Source organism: Eretmochelys imbricata, chromosome 1, assembly GCF_965152235.1.
Source record: "Eretmochelys imbricata isolate rEreImb1 chromosome 1, rEreImb1.hap1, whole genome shotgun sequence".
In the NCBI taxonomy this organism is placed as follows: domain Eukaryota; kingdom Metazoa; phylum Chordata; order Testudines; family Cheloniidae; genus Eretmochelys; species Eretmochelys imbricata.
The window spans coordinates 249,854,553-249,873,211 of record NC_135572.1 but is presented as its reverse complement, the minus strand read 5'-3'; the positions used below and the strand labels follow the sequence as shown (position 1 = coordinate 249,873,211).

Below are 18,659 nucleotides of genomic sequence, written 5' to 3'. Positions count from 1 at the left end.
GGAATTTCTCATCATAATTTTAACAGCATTTTCTGAATGGTGTTCTTAGAGTTAGGCAGAAACTATTGTCAATCTGCAAAAACTCTCAGGACTTCAGCTTATTGCAGGTCAAAATGCCAAATGATGCATTGTATAATTCAGGGAGAGGCACTGACAATTTATTGTTTTTATTTTATGTACCTGCAGTTTTGCCATCAATATCAAAATGTAGTGAATGCATTTACCAGACAGTTTTTTTCCCACTCCAATTCACTACTCCAGTGAATCAGTTAACTCGTCTGATGTATGAGCATCTGAAAAATCATGTGATTGTTGTTTTTCTTCTACTACATTGAGCCATGCCCTGTATCTGATTTCCTTCATCCAAAGAGGTGTATTGGTCTTTCTTCCGATCATGTTGTAATGTTGTGACAATTCTGCTCCTATATACGACTGCTGTTTGATGCATGGCTGGTAGAAATATATCTTGAGTTTCCTAGGACATCCGTAGAATTAAAAATTGATATTTTTTCCACAAGGACACCATAAATCAGTGGAGTGATTCAGTAGGAAAAAGACAGTTGCAGTCAGTAATATCTTTTCCCCCTAGGGTTACTGAAAGTAAATTTTTTATGTAAATAGAAAGCAAAAATAAAAACAACCCACAATGGGGTTCAGCCTAAGACTGTGACCCTTGAATTGGGAACCTGACCTTCCGAAAGGCCTGCTCCCATCTCTGTCTTTTTCTCAACCCACCTTTTCTTTCTGTAAGGATGGCCTTGGGGAACATTTTACATATAATTTCTGTATGTTGCAGTTTGCTCTACCATTTTATAACTGTTCTGTTAGTATTGTTAGCATGGTGCAGAATACTGAGGTGGTAGATGTTTCTGCAGAGGACAAAAATGTTGATTTGTATCCATTTGTCACTTTGCTGAACTACTGAATATTACTCAAGTTTGTCATCAAAGCACCAAAAAGCTAATGTCACTCACCATTCAACTCAGATCCACTTTGAAAGTGAAAAACATTCTTATTTCTTCCTTCTTCAAGGGCAATGTCTAAATCTATTTGTGACCCCCATATATCAACTATCATGAAACTCAGAAACTCACACAAGATGACTTTTTTCTCCTCTGTTTGCATGTAGCTCTCTGGTGAAGGTTGGAGATTTCTCTCTTAGGTTTTTATAAATTGCCCAATCTTTGTGATATCTAGGTGCAAAACAGAAAACCTGCAAGAGAGATCCCCCCCCCCCCATAAAGGGCCCCATCTATCACTTGGGTTTGCTACTTACTACAGAACTGCTTTTTTTTCTTCTCTCCAGTTCCATGTTTTACATCTAGAAACAACTCAAACCAAAAAAAATTTTGATAGACCAAGGAGCAAGGAACAGAATAATTGATGCTGTGGTCTAACAAAAACTCACTGTGCTATGCTTTGGAATACCAGTGCTGTGTGGGTTTGTCAGGCTCTGCTACTCATTTCTGACATTGACATCGTTTTATAGGGACAGGTGAGAAGGCTCATGTGGAGTGACTATGAGTTAGAGGAAATTCCCATGACTTTTCTCAGCCCGTTTGTCTGAGAAACTGGAAGAACAAAGTTATAACTAAACTCCACTTACTGACTAGACTCTAGGTGGCTTATATGTTGAGGTGAAGAGGGTGATTTATTGACAGTTGTTTGCATGAATGCACACTGCATTTTCCAGTATTGCCTAGCACTCCAACATTTGCATAAATGTTTTCAGAGGATGCTTGTATGTCTGAGTGACATTTTAGGGAAAGTAATTAAACACATGCTGTAGAGATTTTGCTGATAACATTAATATGCAAAATATCTTTCTCACATTTATTTCAAATAGCAGTTTCCAAGTAGACACAGCGGCAAATATTTTCACATGCAAGTACCATAGCACTGTTCCAGTCTGTTCTGGCATCACCAATAGCTCTTATTTCTGTCCTCCAAAGTTTACTTTTCTGAATGGAGCAATTTACTAGGCTGGGTACCTGGAGCTCTTAAATGTTTGCCTGGCCACAGAAGAGCGTGTATGTGTAGATTTAACTTTATATTCCAACTTCCTTCTTATAAACCACTTTCCAGTTGCACACAGCTGTTTAGATGGGCCTTACCAGATCCTGTGCAGTGAAATGGAATGGACAGTCCCAAACTCTACAGCCTAACCAGGGAGAAGATTTGAAAGAGAGTAGTCAACAACATTGACGTAATGTAAAAAAGCTAATAAACATCTTTCAAGTCTGGCAGAATTAACACTCTATGATGAGATTTTTTTTGGGACTTACAACTTCATTCTTTTTTGAGGGGAAGACTTTGAGTTGACTAATTAGTAGTTTTGAGAACATTGGAAGATTTTCTCGGTGCATCAAAAGGACTCAACAAGGGGTGAAATCTTACTCATGCAGCATAAGTTTTTAATGTGAAAACCTGTCCATTAGTTTTGTGGGAAACTCTGTTGTAACTGAACTGGCCATTGCCCCCCTGTAAATCCATTTCATTTACATTCTTCTTTGAACAACAAGCACTATAGGAAAGTATCTTGAATTCCCTTTTGAAAGCCAGCCACATGTTGTAGCCTGCCCTACTGGCTGGACAAGTCCCATTGGATTGTCTCCACTTGGCACTGGTGCTAGAGATCTGCACAGCTCTCTTGGCAGGCTGATATACAGCTGTATTGGAACAGGATGATTAGAAGTGACAAGCTTGAGAGAGAACCAGCATCAATCTGCACTGCTCAGCTCTTGTGGGGGACACAGCCCAGTTCCTTGGAGATGGGATGGGCATCTAGGAATAAGATCGTTCTTTAAACTCTAGTAACATTATCAGAATGGCAGATTCAGAACCAAACCTCTTTCCAAACCTCTTCAGAATCAATTGTTATTCTTCACACTTTGTGTGTTGTAAAATACTTCCAGAGAAACAGTGGCAGGATTTCAACACCAAGATCTGAAAGGACGGAAAACAAAGGCATAGATTTGCCACTGCTTCTTCCCTCATTTCAGCTACTTATCAAATAGCAAGTGGGAAGTGAGAAGCAAGATGTTCATATGAATGAGAGAGTATGATCCCTCCATTACAAGGCCTACTGCTGCAGCGAGTCTGACGTTCTTGTGGTTACTGTAAAATCAGATCTCTAATGCTGGTGATTACTGTGTGAGCTAACATAGCCTGCAACACCAGAGATGCGTGGAATGTGTCCCCAGCTTGCTTGTTTTAGTTGGTGATTTTTAAATCAGCGGCTGCTACACTTCAAGAAATCAAAGTATCCTGACCAGCCTAAAGTGGCTTGTTTTTCAATCTTGTGGCCAAGCCATCATTGCAAAGTCAGGGATGTGCGTTTACTGTCAGAAATATCTCTTATGAGCAGATTCTCTTGGTAAAAACTGGAGTTTAGTTCCCTTGGTACTACTTTTTCCAAATTACATTGTGTGTGTAAACAGTAGTTTTTGATATTTCCTCCTGACCCTGTAGTGCACTTCAGTGGCCTTTGAATATATGCAGGACACCTAAACTTGCAGCTGTGAAGATATTCTTAATCAAAGAATGAAGTATATGGGGATATTACACTTCAGATGCCTGAAATCCAAACTGGACTTCCCACCAGAACTTCAAGTGGGTTTTTCATGCAACAGTATTTGATGAAAAACTGAAGCTAGACTTGGCTGAAACTGTACAGACGTCTGTCCTGTTTTCTTGTTAGGTTAACATTTGCTTCAGAAAATAAAATATTTTTTTCCATCTGGACATGGTGAATTGCAAAACTGCAGTGCTATGTTTCCCTTCTACCACAACTGCCTGTGAGAGTGCATGAGGGAATCCAAATGCCTGCTATTTTCCCACCACTGCTGGCTATTAAGCTTCCTTGGAACTGCACACTAACCTTTTCTTTACAAACAACCCTCTCATACCTGTGCTGTCTGATCTGAAAGGATTGTGGTACCACAGTTGCAGAGGCAAGCACATCTGTCTTGCTTTGCTAGATTTTTCCTTCACTGTATTATCAATTCCTCCTCCTCCTTCCTTCACTTCATCTTTCCTTCCTTTTTTGCGAAGATATTTTGATGTGGAATTGCACCCTGGGAGGGAGAGCAGCTGTTTAGTTGGCACAGCACTTGGTTGTTAATGGGCTCTGATTCTTATTTCCAAATTAGTCTACTTCACCTGGTCTCCCATCATTTTCCAGGATAACCTGCGTAAAAAGGATGATCGGATTGAAGAATTGGAGGAGGCGCTGAGAGAGAGTGTGCAGATAACTGCAGAGCGGGAAATGGTGCTAGCACAAGAGGAATCAGCCAGGACTAATGCTGAGAAACAGGTCTGCAATCTTATACAGTCACTGGTGTTGCTGTTGGGCACGTAAGAGGTACAGCCTGACAATAAAGTAGTAGTAATCATTCTTTGCCCTTGAATAGTACCTTGCCATCAGGAGATCCTAAAGCACTGTGCAGACATTAACTAATGGAGTCCATTTCTGTCCTTTCCTGAAACTAAATATGAGTGTGTGGTGTTCTGTGCTTTAAAAGAGAGGTTTGTGTGACATTTCTCTCTGACGTGTATACATCGAATATATATTCCTGTGTTAACATGTTCACACACACTGTACTATATATGCTGTATTATTATTAACTTGTATTACCTTATTACATAGGAACACTAGACATAGACACAAGACACCACTGTGCTAGGTGCTGTACAGACACAGAAGAAAAGGATGGTTCCTGTCATAAAGAGCTTACAATCTAAGTGTAGGACAAGGGACAATGAATGAGGAGTACAAAGGAACAATGATACATTAGTGGTCAGCATGATGGGCAATGGTCTCAGCACACCAGCATCTTACCCATTGTCAAGTTTTTTTGTAGGCAAAATGGAAAAGGAGTTGTAAGGAGGATTTTGAAGGAAGAGTATGTGTTAGTTTTGTAGATGATTATGGGGAGCTCCTCCCAATCACGAGGGGCAGCATGGGAGAAAACATGAAGGTGTTTGATTGAAAATATAACAAATGGATGATAGAGACTGCTGTCGTGGGCCGGAGTCGGGTGGGAGTCGACATCTTGGTATGAAAGATGATAGGTAGGGTGGGGATAGGCCATGAAGGGTCTTGAAAGAGAAGACAAGTCTCTTATATTTCATGCAGTTGAGAAGGGGGGAATCCATGGGAGGGATGCAAAGTGAAGGGTGACATGGTTGTGTACACATGTCTTCAAGTCACCACAGCTTGATGAAATACATCGTAGAATATTCAAGGAGCTGACTGAGGAGATATCTGAGTCATTAGCAATTATCTTTGAAAAGTCATGGTAGATGGGAGAGATTCCAGAGGACTAGAAAGGGCAAATGTCCTTATTTCCCTTTTTATAGATTGGCAGTATAACACAGGAAATTACAGACCAGTCAGCTTAACTTCAGTACCCAGAAAGATAACGGAGCAAACAATTAAGCAATCAGTTTGCTAACACGTAGAAGATAATAAGCTGATAAGTAAGAGTCAGCATGGATTTGTCAAGAACAAATTGTGTCAAACCAACCTAATAGTTTTCTTTGACAGGGTAACAAGCCTTGAGGAGAGTGGTAAGCAGTAGATGTGGTATATCTTGAGTTTAGTAAGGCTTTTGATACTGTCTTGCATGACATTCTCATAAACAAATGAGGGAAATATAACCTAGATGGAGCTATTATAAGGTGGGTGCATAACTGATTGGAAAAGTGTTCCCAGAGAGTAGTAATTAGTGGCTCACAGTCAAGCTGGAAGGACATATCTAATGGGGTCCCGCAGGGATCAGTTCTGGGTCTGGTTCTATTAAATATTTTCATTGATGATTTAGATAATGGCATAGAGAGTACACTTATAAAGTTTGCAGACGATACCAAGCTGAGAGGGGTTGCAAATGCTTTGGAGGATAGGATTCAAATTCAGGATAATCCAGACAAACTGGAGAAATGGTCTGAAGTAAATAGGATGAAATTCAATAAGGACAAATGCAAAGTACTCCACTTAGGAAGGAACAATCAGTTGCACACATACAAAATGGGAAATGATTGCCTAGGAAGAAATACTGCAGAAAGGAATCTGGGGGTTGTAGTGGATCACAAGCTAAATATGAGTCAACAGTGTAACACTGTTGCAAAAAGAAAAGCAAACATCATTCTGGAATGTATTAACAGGACTGTTGTAAGCAAAACATGAGAAGTAATTCTTCTGCTCTACTCCACGCTGATTAGGCCTCAACTGGAGTAGTGTGTCCAGTTCTTGGCGTCACATTTCAGGAAAGATGTGGACAAATTGGAGAAAGTCCAGAGAAGAGCAACAAAAATTATTAAAGGTCTAGAAAACATGACCTATGAGGGAAGATTGAAAAACCTGGATTTGTTTAGTCTGGAGAAGAGAAGATTGAGGGGGGGATATGATAACAGTTTTCAAGTACATAAAAGGTTGTTAAAAGGAGGCGGCAGAAAAATTGTTCTCCTTAACCTCTGAGGATAGGACAAGAAGCAATAGGCTTAAATTGCAGCAAGGGAAGTTTAGGTTAGACATTAGGAAAAACTTCCTAACTGTCAGAGTGGTTGAGCACTGGAATAAATTGCCTAGGGAGGTTGTGGAATCTCCATCATTGTAGAATTTTAAGAGCAGGTTAGATAAATACCTTTCAGGGATGGTCTAGATAATACTTATTGCTGCCCTGAGTGCAGGGGACTCGACTAAATGATGTCTCAAGGTCCGTTCCATTTCTATGATTCTGTGATGAAAGCAGTGGACTAGGAAAATGATTTTGTGGCAGCATTCATAATGGGTATTTGTGGGGGGAAGGATGCAATTCCATTTATCAAGGTCAGTGAGAATGATGATGTAGTAATTGAGACACTAGATGATGAGAGCTGGCATAAGAGTTGTAACTCGGTGGATGGAGAGGAAGGCTGTTCCTTAGCTATGTTATACAGAAAGAATCTGTGAGATTTAGACATAGGGGAATCTGAGGACCTGGAGTGAGTCTACATTGAAGAAGACACTCAGATTGCTGGCATTAGTAAAAGGCAGGATAGTGGTGGTGTACATAGTAAATGAGAGAGGAGGTAGAGAGGCAGGGAAATTAAGAGCTCTGTGTTAGCCATGTTGAGTTGGAGCTGATGGCTAGACATCCATGAGATGTCAGAGAGAAGCCAAGATTTTAATTTGGACAGAAGGAGAGAGGTCTACATTAGAGTTAGATCTATGAGTTGTCAGCGTAGAGACTGTAGTTGTATTTGTGTTTGCGAATGAGACTACCCAAAAGTGAGTTGTAGAGGGACAAAAGGAGATCTCTGTGGAACCCCCACAGAAAACTTGGGGGGGAATGAGTAGGATTGTCTGAAGGACATGCTGAAGGAGAGATTAGAGAGTTAGGAGGAGACCTAGGAGAGGACAAACTCACAGAATCCAAGGGAAGACGAGATTTCAAGAAGAGCATAGTCAGTGTCAGTGCAGCTGACAATTCAAAGAGGATGTGGATGGAATACTGGTTCTGAGTTTGGCTAGGAAGAGGTCACTAGAGACCTTGGCAAGAGCAGTTTCAGTGGAGTGTCAGGGTGGAAGCAGGATCAGAGAGGGTCTAGAATGGAATTGAAGAGAGAAATGCCAGATAGCAATTGTAAACAGAACATTCAGTGACCTTACAGATGAAAGGGAGATGGGGCAGCAGTTGGAGAGACAAGTGGGGTCAGTGGTGCATTTTTTAAGATTGGAGAGACTGAAGTGTGATTTCATTGTGAGGAGAAAGAGTAAGAGGAGAAAGAGAGGTTAAGGGCAAGGGGATGACAGTGGGCATTAGGGAGATCTGGAGGTGGAATGGGGTCATTGGGGAGGGGTTACAGGAGGAGAGCAGATGAGAAACTTCTGCAACTATGAAAGGGAAGAAAGAGAGAAAAGTAGGAAAGGAAGGAAAGGCAAGCCGAGGGGAGACGGTCACGTAGTTTTATAATTTTCCTCTTCAAAGTAATCCAAGAGAGAAGTGAAGGGTTTGAGAACTAAGTCAAAGGTGGCAAAAAGGCAGTTGGGATTGCAAGTGTGGATTCATTTAAGTTGGGGAAGTAGAGTTGTTTAGTTAGGAAGATGTCAGTACTGAAAGAGGGGAAAATGGATTTTTAGTAGAGGACGTCAGTCTGGTCAAAGGAATTCCACCAGAGATGCTCTGCAGCACAAGAGCAGGAGCGGAGGAAGCAAAAGTTGGGAGTGAGTCAGGGCTGAGAGATGGTGGAGAGAACTTAACAAATAGGAGAGAGGGGCAGAAGGGTGAAGGAAAGAGAAGCATGGAGAGAATCAACAACTATATCAAGTGAAGAGGGAGCTGAGCAAATGAGAAGCCATCAAGGCTGATGAACTTGAAGGCATGATGGGGGTTGCTGGCGGGCAATGCTAAAAGAGACCAGGTGATGGCTGGAGAGGGGGAACTCAGCAACAGAGAGTGCAGTGCTTGGTGAAAAACTCAAATGAACACCTATTTTGGTGAATGGGAGAGTTGAACTAGGGCAGCAGGTCAAATGAAGACATGAAGGTGAAGAAATGTGCAGCCAAGGGGTTGGATGGGTCATTTCCACTAACAAGGAAATTAGTGACTGAGGACATGTGGGAGACTGAGAGAAGAGGAAGAGAGAGAGGCTGGAGCTGGAAGCAGAGGAGGGTTGATTGGGAGGAGTTGGATGGACAGTAGATGACAGCAACTTGAAAGAGAAGAGAAGAGTTGAATGCACTGCTGTTTAAAACAAGAAAAAGGGGGAGAGAGAGGAGTGGGAAGTGGCAGGAATGGGAGAGAAGACCAACATCCCCAGCAGAATCATATATCACAGCAGTGTTTTATTTCCAGCAAGGTTGCGAACTGTGGGGACCTTAACTAATGCTATCTTACTCGCAGACAGTGTTAAGAGAAAACCAACCTTGTCACTCAGTGACTTTGCATAGCACCAAGTCAACGGCCCTGTCCTATTTTACCTGACAGTGTTTTGCTTCAGTATTTATTAAATGCAGTTGGGTAATGGGGAGGGATGGCAAGTAGCCATTGTTCTAAGGTGGGAATGGCATTTCCTTTCAGCTGTTTAACCTTCTCACATTCCCTCCTTCACTTTAAAAATGTCCTCACTGTTTCCAATTCTGTGGAGGTTTATATAAATTATGAAAAAATCTCTCTCTGAAAGTTGAGTTTTACAAGTCTGGATTCTGTTTTTGTTTTGAAAATTAATGACAGTTCTTTTATGTGTTGCAACTATGATAATACATTAGTGTCAGCATTAGATTGGAAAAAGTGTGATGTATGTTTTTGGTTTTTTAAAATGTTAATGTTGACCATACTGATTTTAATTTGCTTTTAATTGCATGCTTTTTCTTCCCTCTATTCTGCTCATCTTATTTTCTACCATTCTGCAACTCACTGCCTGCCTGAAGCTATTAAATGAAACAGTGCATAAGGCCAACCATTTTGGCTTTAAATGGTTCAAGGTATGAGGAAACCTCATTTACATACATCCCTCCCCCTTCTCTTTAATACTATTGTGTTAACCCCCAGTCCTGTCTAGCCATACTCTCTGCCATCTTGTGTGCTGTGCCTCTCTGCTGTACAGTAGTGCTCACTGTAGATATTTCTAAATGCCCTGTAAGTAAAAGTTATACTTACTTTGCAAGAATTATGCACTCCATTAACCTGCTCAGGAATACAGAATTCTCAGACTTGGTGCCTAGACAATGGTCCCAAACCATACAAACCTTACACACACCAGAACAGTTGGGTGTAAATCAGACTTTTGATTCCATCACTGCCACTCCTGCTTAGATAAGAAAACTCAATCTGACAGCAGACTGACTGAGTGGGAAACAGAAAGAGACTGAATGATGGTTTCACCATTCTGAGTAATAGGATAATTCAGAAGTTTGAGGTCCTGATAATGGATCAGAGTAATGCGGGAAGATTTCAAGACAGATCTGATCTTTTTCCATATGCCAGAATCAGGAGTCTTGCTAACCTCACAACCTTGGCGAAAAGAGATTACATACCTTCCCTCCAATGAGAGAGGAAATATGGTCCAATTATTAGGTATTAGTTTGGAACAGTTGGAGAGTCCATGCTGCAGTTCCTCACAGCTTCTTGCCTGGATCTCACCATCAGAGCCTTGCGCAGTTACAAAATTTGAATCTGCATCCAAGTGGCTATCAGCAAAAATCGTCCACGGATATAAAGTGGATACCCACGGATTTGCAGGGCTCTATTCATAAAGTCCTGCAGGATAGAGCCAGGGTGGATTTGATTTAAATCATTAGTCAGGAAGATTTGATTTTATCATGGATTTCTTCATAAAAGTGCATTCGTAATACATATTCTTCACAACTCAGAGATAGATGTAGGTTTCATTTTTAGAAGGTACACATTATACATTTTTAAAGTGATTTATTTTGAAAACTTTTCATATTAGTTTTACAGCTATATCAGAAAATGAATGATTGGTTATTTCATTTACCAAAGGTAATTGAAGCAGATAGTTTACCTCCCAATGACTTAATAAATATCTCCAATTCAACAGGTTAATCATTAATATTTGGAGGATTTTCTTGCCATGCTGTATGAGGAGAACATCACCAGACAGACATTTAAATTGTTTTATTTAACTAAAACAACAACATTATGTATTCTGGATTTTTTTCTTCAACAGCAAACATATAATATTTTAACAAAACAAGCATACGAATTTTTGAATTCAGTTAAACATTCACGTTTTTTAAAACCAGTGGTTTTTTTTTGTTAAAATTGTTTTTAACTAAAATAGTTAAATGAAATATAAAAAACAAAAATTAAATAGACTATGTCAGCCAGGTCAACATGAGAAATCTAAAATATTGGCTTCTGCAGCTAACTCAGTTATTTTCATCCTCATTTTCCTGTTTGTTCATAATCTGGAAAAGAAAAACAAGCTTTCGTGCTTTTTCAGGTCCCAAATGATTTCTCAATTTGGAATGAATTAGTCCAAAGGAAGAAAATATTCTTTCTACATTGGCAGAAGAAGCTACTGCTGTTAAAAGTGAGATTATCACTTCAACAGTCTCTGAATCCAAATGCTTAATTGACTTCCACCAGTTCACTGGTGTGACTTTCTTTAAAACATCAGCAAACATCTATTTCTTGAATGGTTCACCCTTAGCTCTGAAGTTTATAGTTGGCATTATGGAGGGATGATTGCTGGATGTCCATGTCCTAGCCAGCTTCTCTTCTTCAGCAATTAAGGTTTGACCCTGGTACCGAGTATTGAGAATATTTGCAAGAAAGTGAGTTGGAGATAGTGCTTGTCCCATTCATTTTTTTAATGCTTGTAATTTAACTCTGTCATTGCATATTTCTCTTTTTAAGATCTCACTCAGTTCCTTCCAAATTTCTACAGCATCAGCAATAAAACAGCTATTTCCCTGCAGTTTGTTCAAGGCTACAGAAATAGGCTTCAGGGTACTCAGCATGTGTTCAACATTTCTCTTAAGCCCAGTGTTAAGAACTTTGGCTGTGACAGTGCCATCTGTTTTTTTCATGATTTTGTTCACAAACTGTCATCAGATTAGGCCAGTGCTTGATCTAGTGCTCAAACCAGTCCACTACTGAGTTCCATTGCATGTCTTGTGGGAAAGTTAGCTTGGTTCCTCCCACTTTTTTCAGAGCAGCTGCTGCAAAGTGGTTGTTATGGAAGTATTTTGCAATTTCAACAACATTAGCTGTTATTTCTGGAACACTGAAGTCTTTGTCTACAAGGTGCATCAAGTGAGCACTGCAACCTTATGTTATTAGCTTGGGACTCTCTTCACTCTCTGCTAAATTCCTTCTCATCTTGGATACGTTTGCAGCATTCTCTGTGACCAAGCTGCGTACTAGACATTTGAATTTTTTTTCACAGTTTATTATAGCTTTTACTGCTACTACTTGTAAGTTTTCTGCTGTGTGTACGTTTCCTGATGTATCAATAGTTTCTGTAAGGAAAACATTTCTTTCTTCTGTTGTTACACAAGCACATACAACAGGATCATTGTGGACATTGCTCCACCCATCAAGACTCAGGTTAACAATTTCACCTTCTAGACCTCTTGCGCACTGCTCAATTTCTCTTTCATACACTTTATCCAGCAATTTGTCTGCCACATCTGCTCTGTTGGGTGGACTGTATCCTGGTCTTAATGACAGAACCATGTTAATGAAGTGTGGGTTCTCAATCATATGGAAAGTTTGTAGCATAAACAAACCGGGTAACTTTTTCATCAATTACCTCTTTTTGTAATCTGCTGGTTCTTATCACAAACTTATCTTTGGTTGTTTCTGGATGATGGAGATTTTTTTTTCTTTTTGCTACAGGTGATATACTGTGGCTGTGTGACCTACATGATGTGAGTGAAACACTCTCATTGGCAGATAACTCTGAAACTGTAGAAAATGATAGTGATCTTGAAGGTGGATAGTCTTCAGAATCCTGTATGTTGAGGATGGGTTCTCCTAAACAAAATAAGTCAAGGCAGTTATTTAATTATTATTACTATACTGCTCATTTAGTATTACTCATTGCATTCACTGACACTAAGTACTACTTTAAAGGTGAAATTGTAAAATGAAGATCTGCCTATTTCAGCTATTGATTTTTTTATCACACTGCATCTGAAACGATAGTACCATAGAGTAACAACTATATTTTTTGCTCAAACATGAGAATTCAAGAATAGTCCAGAAGGAAGACAGGCAGTCCTTAAGAAAGAAGTGTGAAATAAAAAAGTTTACTAACGTGAAGATCCTGCATGTTCAGACATGTTTCTTTCATCATCTTCAATGCAGCTTCCTCCTGAGAAGGAGCACTTCTCATGATGTTGTTTCATTCGGGCAACCAGGGCTTGCATTTCTTTGTTGTGCTGTTTGCATTTTGCTCACATGCCTGTCTTACCCACAGGTAGAGGAACTTCATTAAAATACTCCCAAACTAGGTCTTTTTTTACAGCCTGCTTCCATTATAGGTTTTCCCTTCTAGTGAGAGAATGGTATGGTAGATCTCAAATCAATGAAGGCTACACTCAGAAAGACCTCAAGACTTCTGGAATATGCTGCTCAAACAGTTTTTCACTTTTGTTTCTACTGCCTGTCCCTCCCTTCTCACATTTCTCTCCAGACTTCTTCTCCTTGTCCAGATCTGTTCCATCCCCAACAATCTTCTATTCATTGAACATTTTGAAACTTTGCACTTTTAGAGAGAGGTAAGGGATTGACTCAGCGTACACAAATTTGCAGAGGGACAATAGGGTTGAGAGGTCTGTTATTTCTCATCTCTCTATATTATTTATTTAAAAACATTTTTGCTGTTAACAAGCATGTTATCTCTGGAGACACAAATCCACAGTTTGAGAACTGCAAAACTAAGCATCTCTGATGGTATCTTTTAGGCTGAGCACTGAGTCCCATTGGGTAGATAGAAAGATTAACATAAATAATCTATACAGAAGCCCCTGGAACCCCATAAGATTGGGTCCCTAATCCATGAACTATTGGAACTCATTTACAAAACTTTTCTTAAACATTACATGAATATATTGTCTCATACTGTACAATTAAAATTTATAATCCCTATTCCATGATGAGATATCTTTGAGTTATAATGTATCTTAATTAAAACCATCTTTAGATTGGATTTTTTTATAAAATGCTTTTTGAGGAAAAAACCTATTTAAATAAAAAAATCAGATTTATTTTTTTTTTTAAATCATTGAATTTGCATAGGCAAAAAATGCCCTGGTAGATCTCTTCCCACCTTCATGTTATAAGAACTGATATATTTGGCCTCTGTAGTTCATAACCTTATTGTTATAAATATAAAACTGGTTGGCAGGGAAATTTTTACTGAAGCTTTGGTGGCTGAATGACTTTAAAAGGGGGTATCAAAAATATAACTGGAGGGAGAATCCAGCTACCTCTTTGGAGAGGGAGAAAAGGTATAACACACTATTGTCAGGCCAAGGGGAGCCATCTAATTTACAGTTAATATAAGAACTAGAAGGTTTTTGAGGGACTTCCCCACCTGTCATTGATCAGGAAAACAATGCTGGAACCCCACAAATAAGAAGTTGGCTTAAATGTGGTTATTGCTAGCATGGCTTCAACAATAGTGTGTATAGGGCCATAATTAAAGGCAGCATATGCTGTGCATCTTCAAATATTGAAGTGTGGAGATAACTGACTCAACATGATATTGTAGCATCTCTCTAAACGAAAAGCACCCCAAAAAGTGGAGTGTTAGAATCACTGTGATAATACAGTTGGGGGCATTTTTCAGAATAATTAGTGAGTCGATGGTAAATTGGGTGCCCAAAAGACACATGCAGTAGCAAAATTTTCAAGAACATGCAGCAAAGTTGCTCATGTAAAATGAATTACTTCGCCTACAGATTTTCAGTTTTCCATTGCTACATTTGCAATTTCCTATGCAGTCACACATCTTTTATGCACGATATACAGGACCTTTTATTCCAATGCAAATAAGAGCTTAGAATTGAGAGAAGATTTCAAAAATACTTTCCAATTAGGCTGGTCAGACTTTAGCACTTATTGATGGAGGTCAGAAAAGCTTTTTGTTTCTTAGGAGCTACTGGAAGCATGTGCAAGAAGACCTTTTTTAACCAGAATAACAAAAATGATTCTCCCCCCCACCCCCCAAAAATACTTTAAGTGGTGGCCTCAAGGGTAGAAGAGTTTTACTTTCTTTTGCAGAGGCATAGGTAACTTACCGAAATCTGTGGTTCCACTGGTGAGTTCCTGGATGGAGTGGTTGAAAGGACTCCAACCCTCAGACATTGCCTGGAACTGGAAGAGTACTTGGAGAGGCTTTCTATGTTTCAGGACTGCAATCTGATGTTTCCCACTCTATATAGAGAAAACTGTATGATCTTTACATTGGGTGAGGGATGAAGCCTGGAGAGAACACACACACAATGTCTGCAAAGATACCATCATGGACCTTAACATAAATAATTGAATTTAGTCTTGAGTTTGTATACATAATCTGCACCAAACCCACTGGAGCACTGTCATCTAAGGCTATGTCTACACTATGAGCTAAGGGTGTGATTCCCCTGCTCATGTATGCATATTCACGCTAGCCCAGTGCAGATATAAATGGCAGTGTAGTTGCAGTAGTACTGGTATCAGCAGCAGGGCCACAGTAAGTTCATATTCACCAGTTTTAGGCAAGTTTGTACTCAGTGCGGCTCAGCTGTGCCTCCATGGCTGCTATGCCTGCTACCGCCTCTGTACTGCTATTTATACTCGCACTGAATTAGCATGAGTATGTCTACTGTGACAAAGTTCCTCCTCTGCCTTGGTGGGTCCTGTGCTTATTGGCGGATTTGCTCAACTCAGAGATTCACGGCAGCCTTCAGTTTGGCCACTTTTGCTAGTGGCTCAAATCTGCCATTCACTCAGGTATCCTCATCGTTGGCCAGCATGGGGAAAAGAAAGGAGAACAATCCCCGCAGTCTCTGCTGATCCACCTAGTGGGTCGGGGGACAGGCCATTGACCTTCCCCTCTGGTGGAACCCACAGTCCAGGTCAGCTCCTCCTGTATCCAATAGGGAGTTGGGAGGATTGGGGGGAACCCGAGCCCGCCTTCTACTCCAGGTTCCAACCCAGGGCCCTGTGGATCACAGCTGTCTACATTGTTTCTTGTAACAGCTGTGTGACTGCTAGAACTCCCTCGGCTACTTCCCCATGGCCTCCTCCCAACACCTTATTTATCCTCACCACAGGACCTTATTCCTGATGCCAGATAGCATTTGTACTCCTCAGTCCTCCAGCATCACTCGTCCTCACTCTCAGCTCCTTGCGCGCCCCTCACTGACTGAAGTGAGGTCCTTTTTAAACCAGGTGCCCTGATTAGCCTGCCTGTCTTAATTGATTCTAGCGGCTTCTTAATTGGCTCCAGGTGTCCTGATTAGCCTGTCTGCCTTAACTGGTTCCAGCAAGTTCCTGATTGTTCTAGAACCTCCCCTATTACCTTACTGAGAGAAAAGGGACCTGTTTAATCTGGAGCTAATATATTTGCCTTCTATCACTCTCCTGTAGCCATCTGGCCTGACCCTGTCACACTACACAAGCAGGGGAATCACATTGCTAGCTTTTAAACATAGCCTAAGAGGAGTCAAAGGACAAGAACATTTTCTTCCTGCTCTAGAGAGGAGGAAACTACAAAGGATTGTCTCACCTGTAGCTTTTGCCCCATGGATAGAAGTATTCCTCTTTTTCTCCAAATAGGGGAGCATTCCAAGACTCTCTTGATGGCCACATTTAAGGATTACCCAAAGAATTTTACTTTCAAAAGAAATCAGGATCCAAGTGAGTTCCAGACATGGAGTTTCACCCTATCAGAATTGCAGCCAGTTGTCTCCTAGCTAGTACAATACAAAGAAAAGAATGAGAAGTAGTCTACACGGTGCATAATGTGCTCTACCTGAGGTGTGATTTCTGAGATGCACTGGCATGTTGGTCCACGTAGACCCTTCTGGTGTGCTTTAAAGTAGTGCTGTTTAAAACAGTACTATGTTAAAGCATACTAAGAGATCTTTTTTGCGTACCAGCAGGGTCTTCACAGAGCAGTTAATGTGCAACATGTTAACGCACCTTAGGAATCACAGCTCCATAGAGAGCATTACTTCACTGTGTAGATGACCCCCGAGTTGACAAACCTTGTTAAGTCACAAGTAACATCAAACTGAAATAAATGCTTTTTGTAGGTTTAGGATTTTTTTTAAAGTGAGCTAAAGCAGTGAAGTCAATTTAAGATGCCTGAAAAATCCGCAACACTCTGGGGGAGCTCTGGTATCACTAGCTTTGCTTGAACAGCTAGCAGCCATCAGTGTCTGGAACCGAGAAGTTCAGGAGATGGAGCCCACCTCACAGGAACCCACCGACTCCTAGCTAAAACAGTGCAAATAATTGAGATAAAAGGAACCCTGAAAAGCATGGGAAATATTCCTTTATATTTTTTCCTTTTAATGAGGTCCTTTCTAAACATGCCTGCCAATGGGCCATTTAACACCTCAGTTATCAGCACCTGTTGATTTGATTGAGGAGTTAACCTCCTTAATTGTCAACAACTGAGCTAGTAAGAGTCTTCACATACAGCGGTGCAGCTGTGCTGCTGTAGCACTTTAGTGAAGACACTACAACACCGACAGGAGAAGCTCTCCCATCAGCTTAATTAATCCACCTCCCTGAGAGTCAGTAGTTATGTCCACAGGAGAACCTTTCGTGTTGACATGGCACTGTCTACACAAGGGGTTGGGTCAGTATAACTACGTCGCTCAGGGATGTGGATTTTTCACACCCCTGAGCAATGTAGTTATACCAATATAGGTCTAGTGTAGAACTGGCCTTAACCTCATCTATTGATGCATTAGTTGACTCCAGTGTCCATATCACCCAGAAAGGGGTCTGAGAAAAATGAGGCTCTCCTTCCTCAGAGGAAGAAAATTACTTATTATTCAAATTCGCTGAGGGTTTTCAAAGGCTTTCAGAATTAAAATACTTGAGAAGAAAAAACACTTTTGAAACCTAGTCTGTTCCAGCTGCTCTTTCTAATCTTTGAATGCAGGACACCAATACATGAACATACTCATTCAACACCAGCATAAACTGTAAAAGTTAACAGTTGAGACATCTTGTTTTCTCTCAGAAAACTTACTTGAACATTCCACTACTGACTAACTTATAGTTTTTCCATATTTAATTGGAGGGAATATGACTTGTGCAATGCAGGAGAGTTGGCTTGCCATTGAATTACTGCTGGCAGAAACCCACTTCTAGTATAAGCCTTTTATTTAAAATCAAGTATTGATTCCTCTGTGGTAAATGATGGATCGTCTGTTACATGATGCTAAAGCTTGATAACGCAACACTTTCAGAATGCTCCCATTTTGCCATCTAATTACAGTTCAATAGAATCAAGTGCTATTACAACCAATTTCAATATTAGGAGCAATTCTTTAGATTAATATTATGTTCTGGCAAACACTATATTTAATATTTGCTCTATACTTTTCAGATTTTCATTAACTTGGGCCACTTAGAAACAAAAATAGACTTTTAGGCAATCTTCAAGAGTACTCTGCCTTACTTCTTATGAGGCATGGCACAAGAATAGTCACTTGGCTGTTTTTGTATTTGGTAGCTGCAGAGTAGTCTGGGGGAAAGAATTTAATCACTTGGTCTGCGATCCTACAACTGTATCCACTCGGGGAGACCCCTGTATCTATTTGGAGGCCCACTGAAGTCAATAGGTCTCTGTGCAATGTGAGCACAAGGATCTGCTAGTGAGCAGGTTGCACATTTGCAGGTTTGGGGCCACAGATAATATGATCTGTTATTTTCTTCCATATCTTTTGTCAATATTTTTAGAATGTATAGTACTTTTCTTTTTCTGGTAAAACTCTCCTCTTCTTAGTCACCTTGGTTGTTTTATCCTCCACAAAACTAGTCATATGGAACATATGTCACAACTTTTGATTGTATCACTAGTGGATTGTAGTCAGCTATTCTGTTTAATGTGGAAGACCAGAGGAATTGTGTCTTTATACTGCTAAATAGCTCCTCCTTCAGCAGTTACTGTTGTACACACAATAGGTTTGTTATGAACAT

At 40.2% G+C, this 18,659-nt stretch overlaps 1 protein-coding gene across 7 annotated transcripts in view; it reads left to right on the top strand.

Moving 5' to 3' along the window:
* ERC1 (ELKS/RAB6-interacting/CAST family member 1) overlaps positions 1-18,659 on the top strand; it is a 545,338-nt gene that overhangs the window by 311,519 nt on the left and 215,160 nt on the right. For all 7 annotated transcript variants that reach the window (XM_077827362.1, XM_077827360.1, XM_077827359.1 and 4 more), the window contains one exon: positions 4,184-4,315. In XM_077827362.1, coding sequence (XP_077683488.1) covers positions 4,184-4,315 — 132 coding nt within the window. The remainder of the gene's footprint in view (positions 1-4,183; positions 4,316-18,659) is intronic.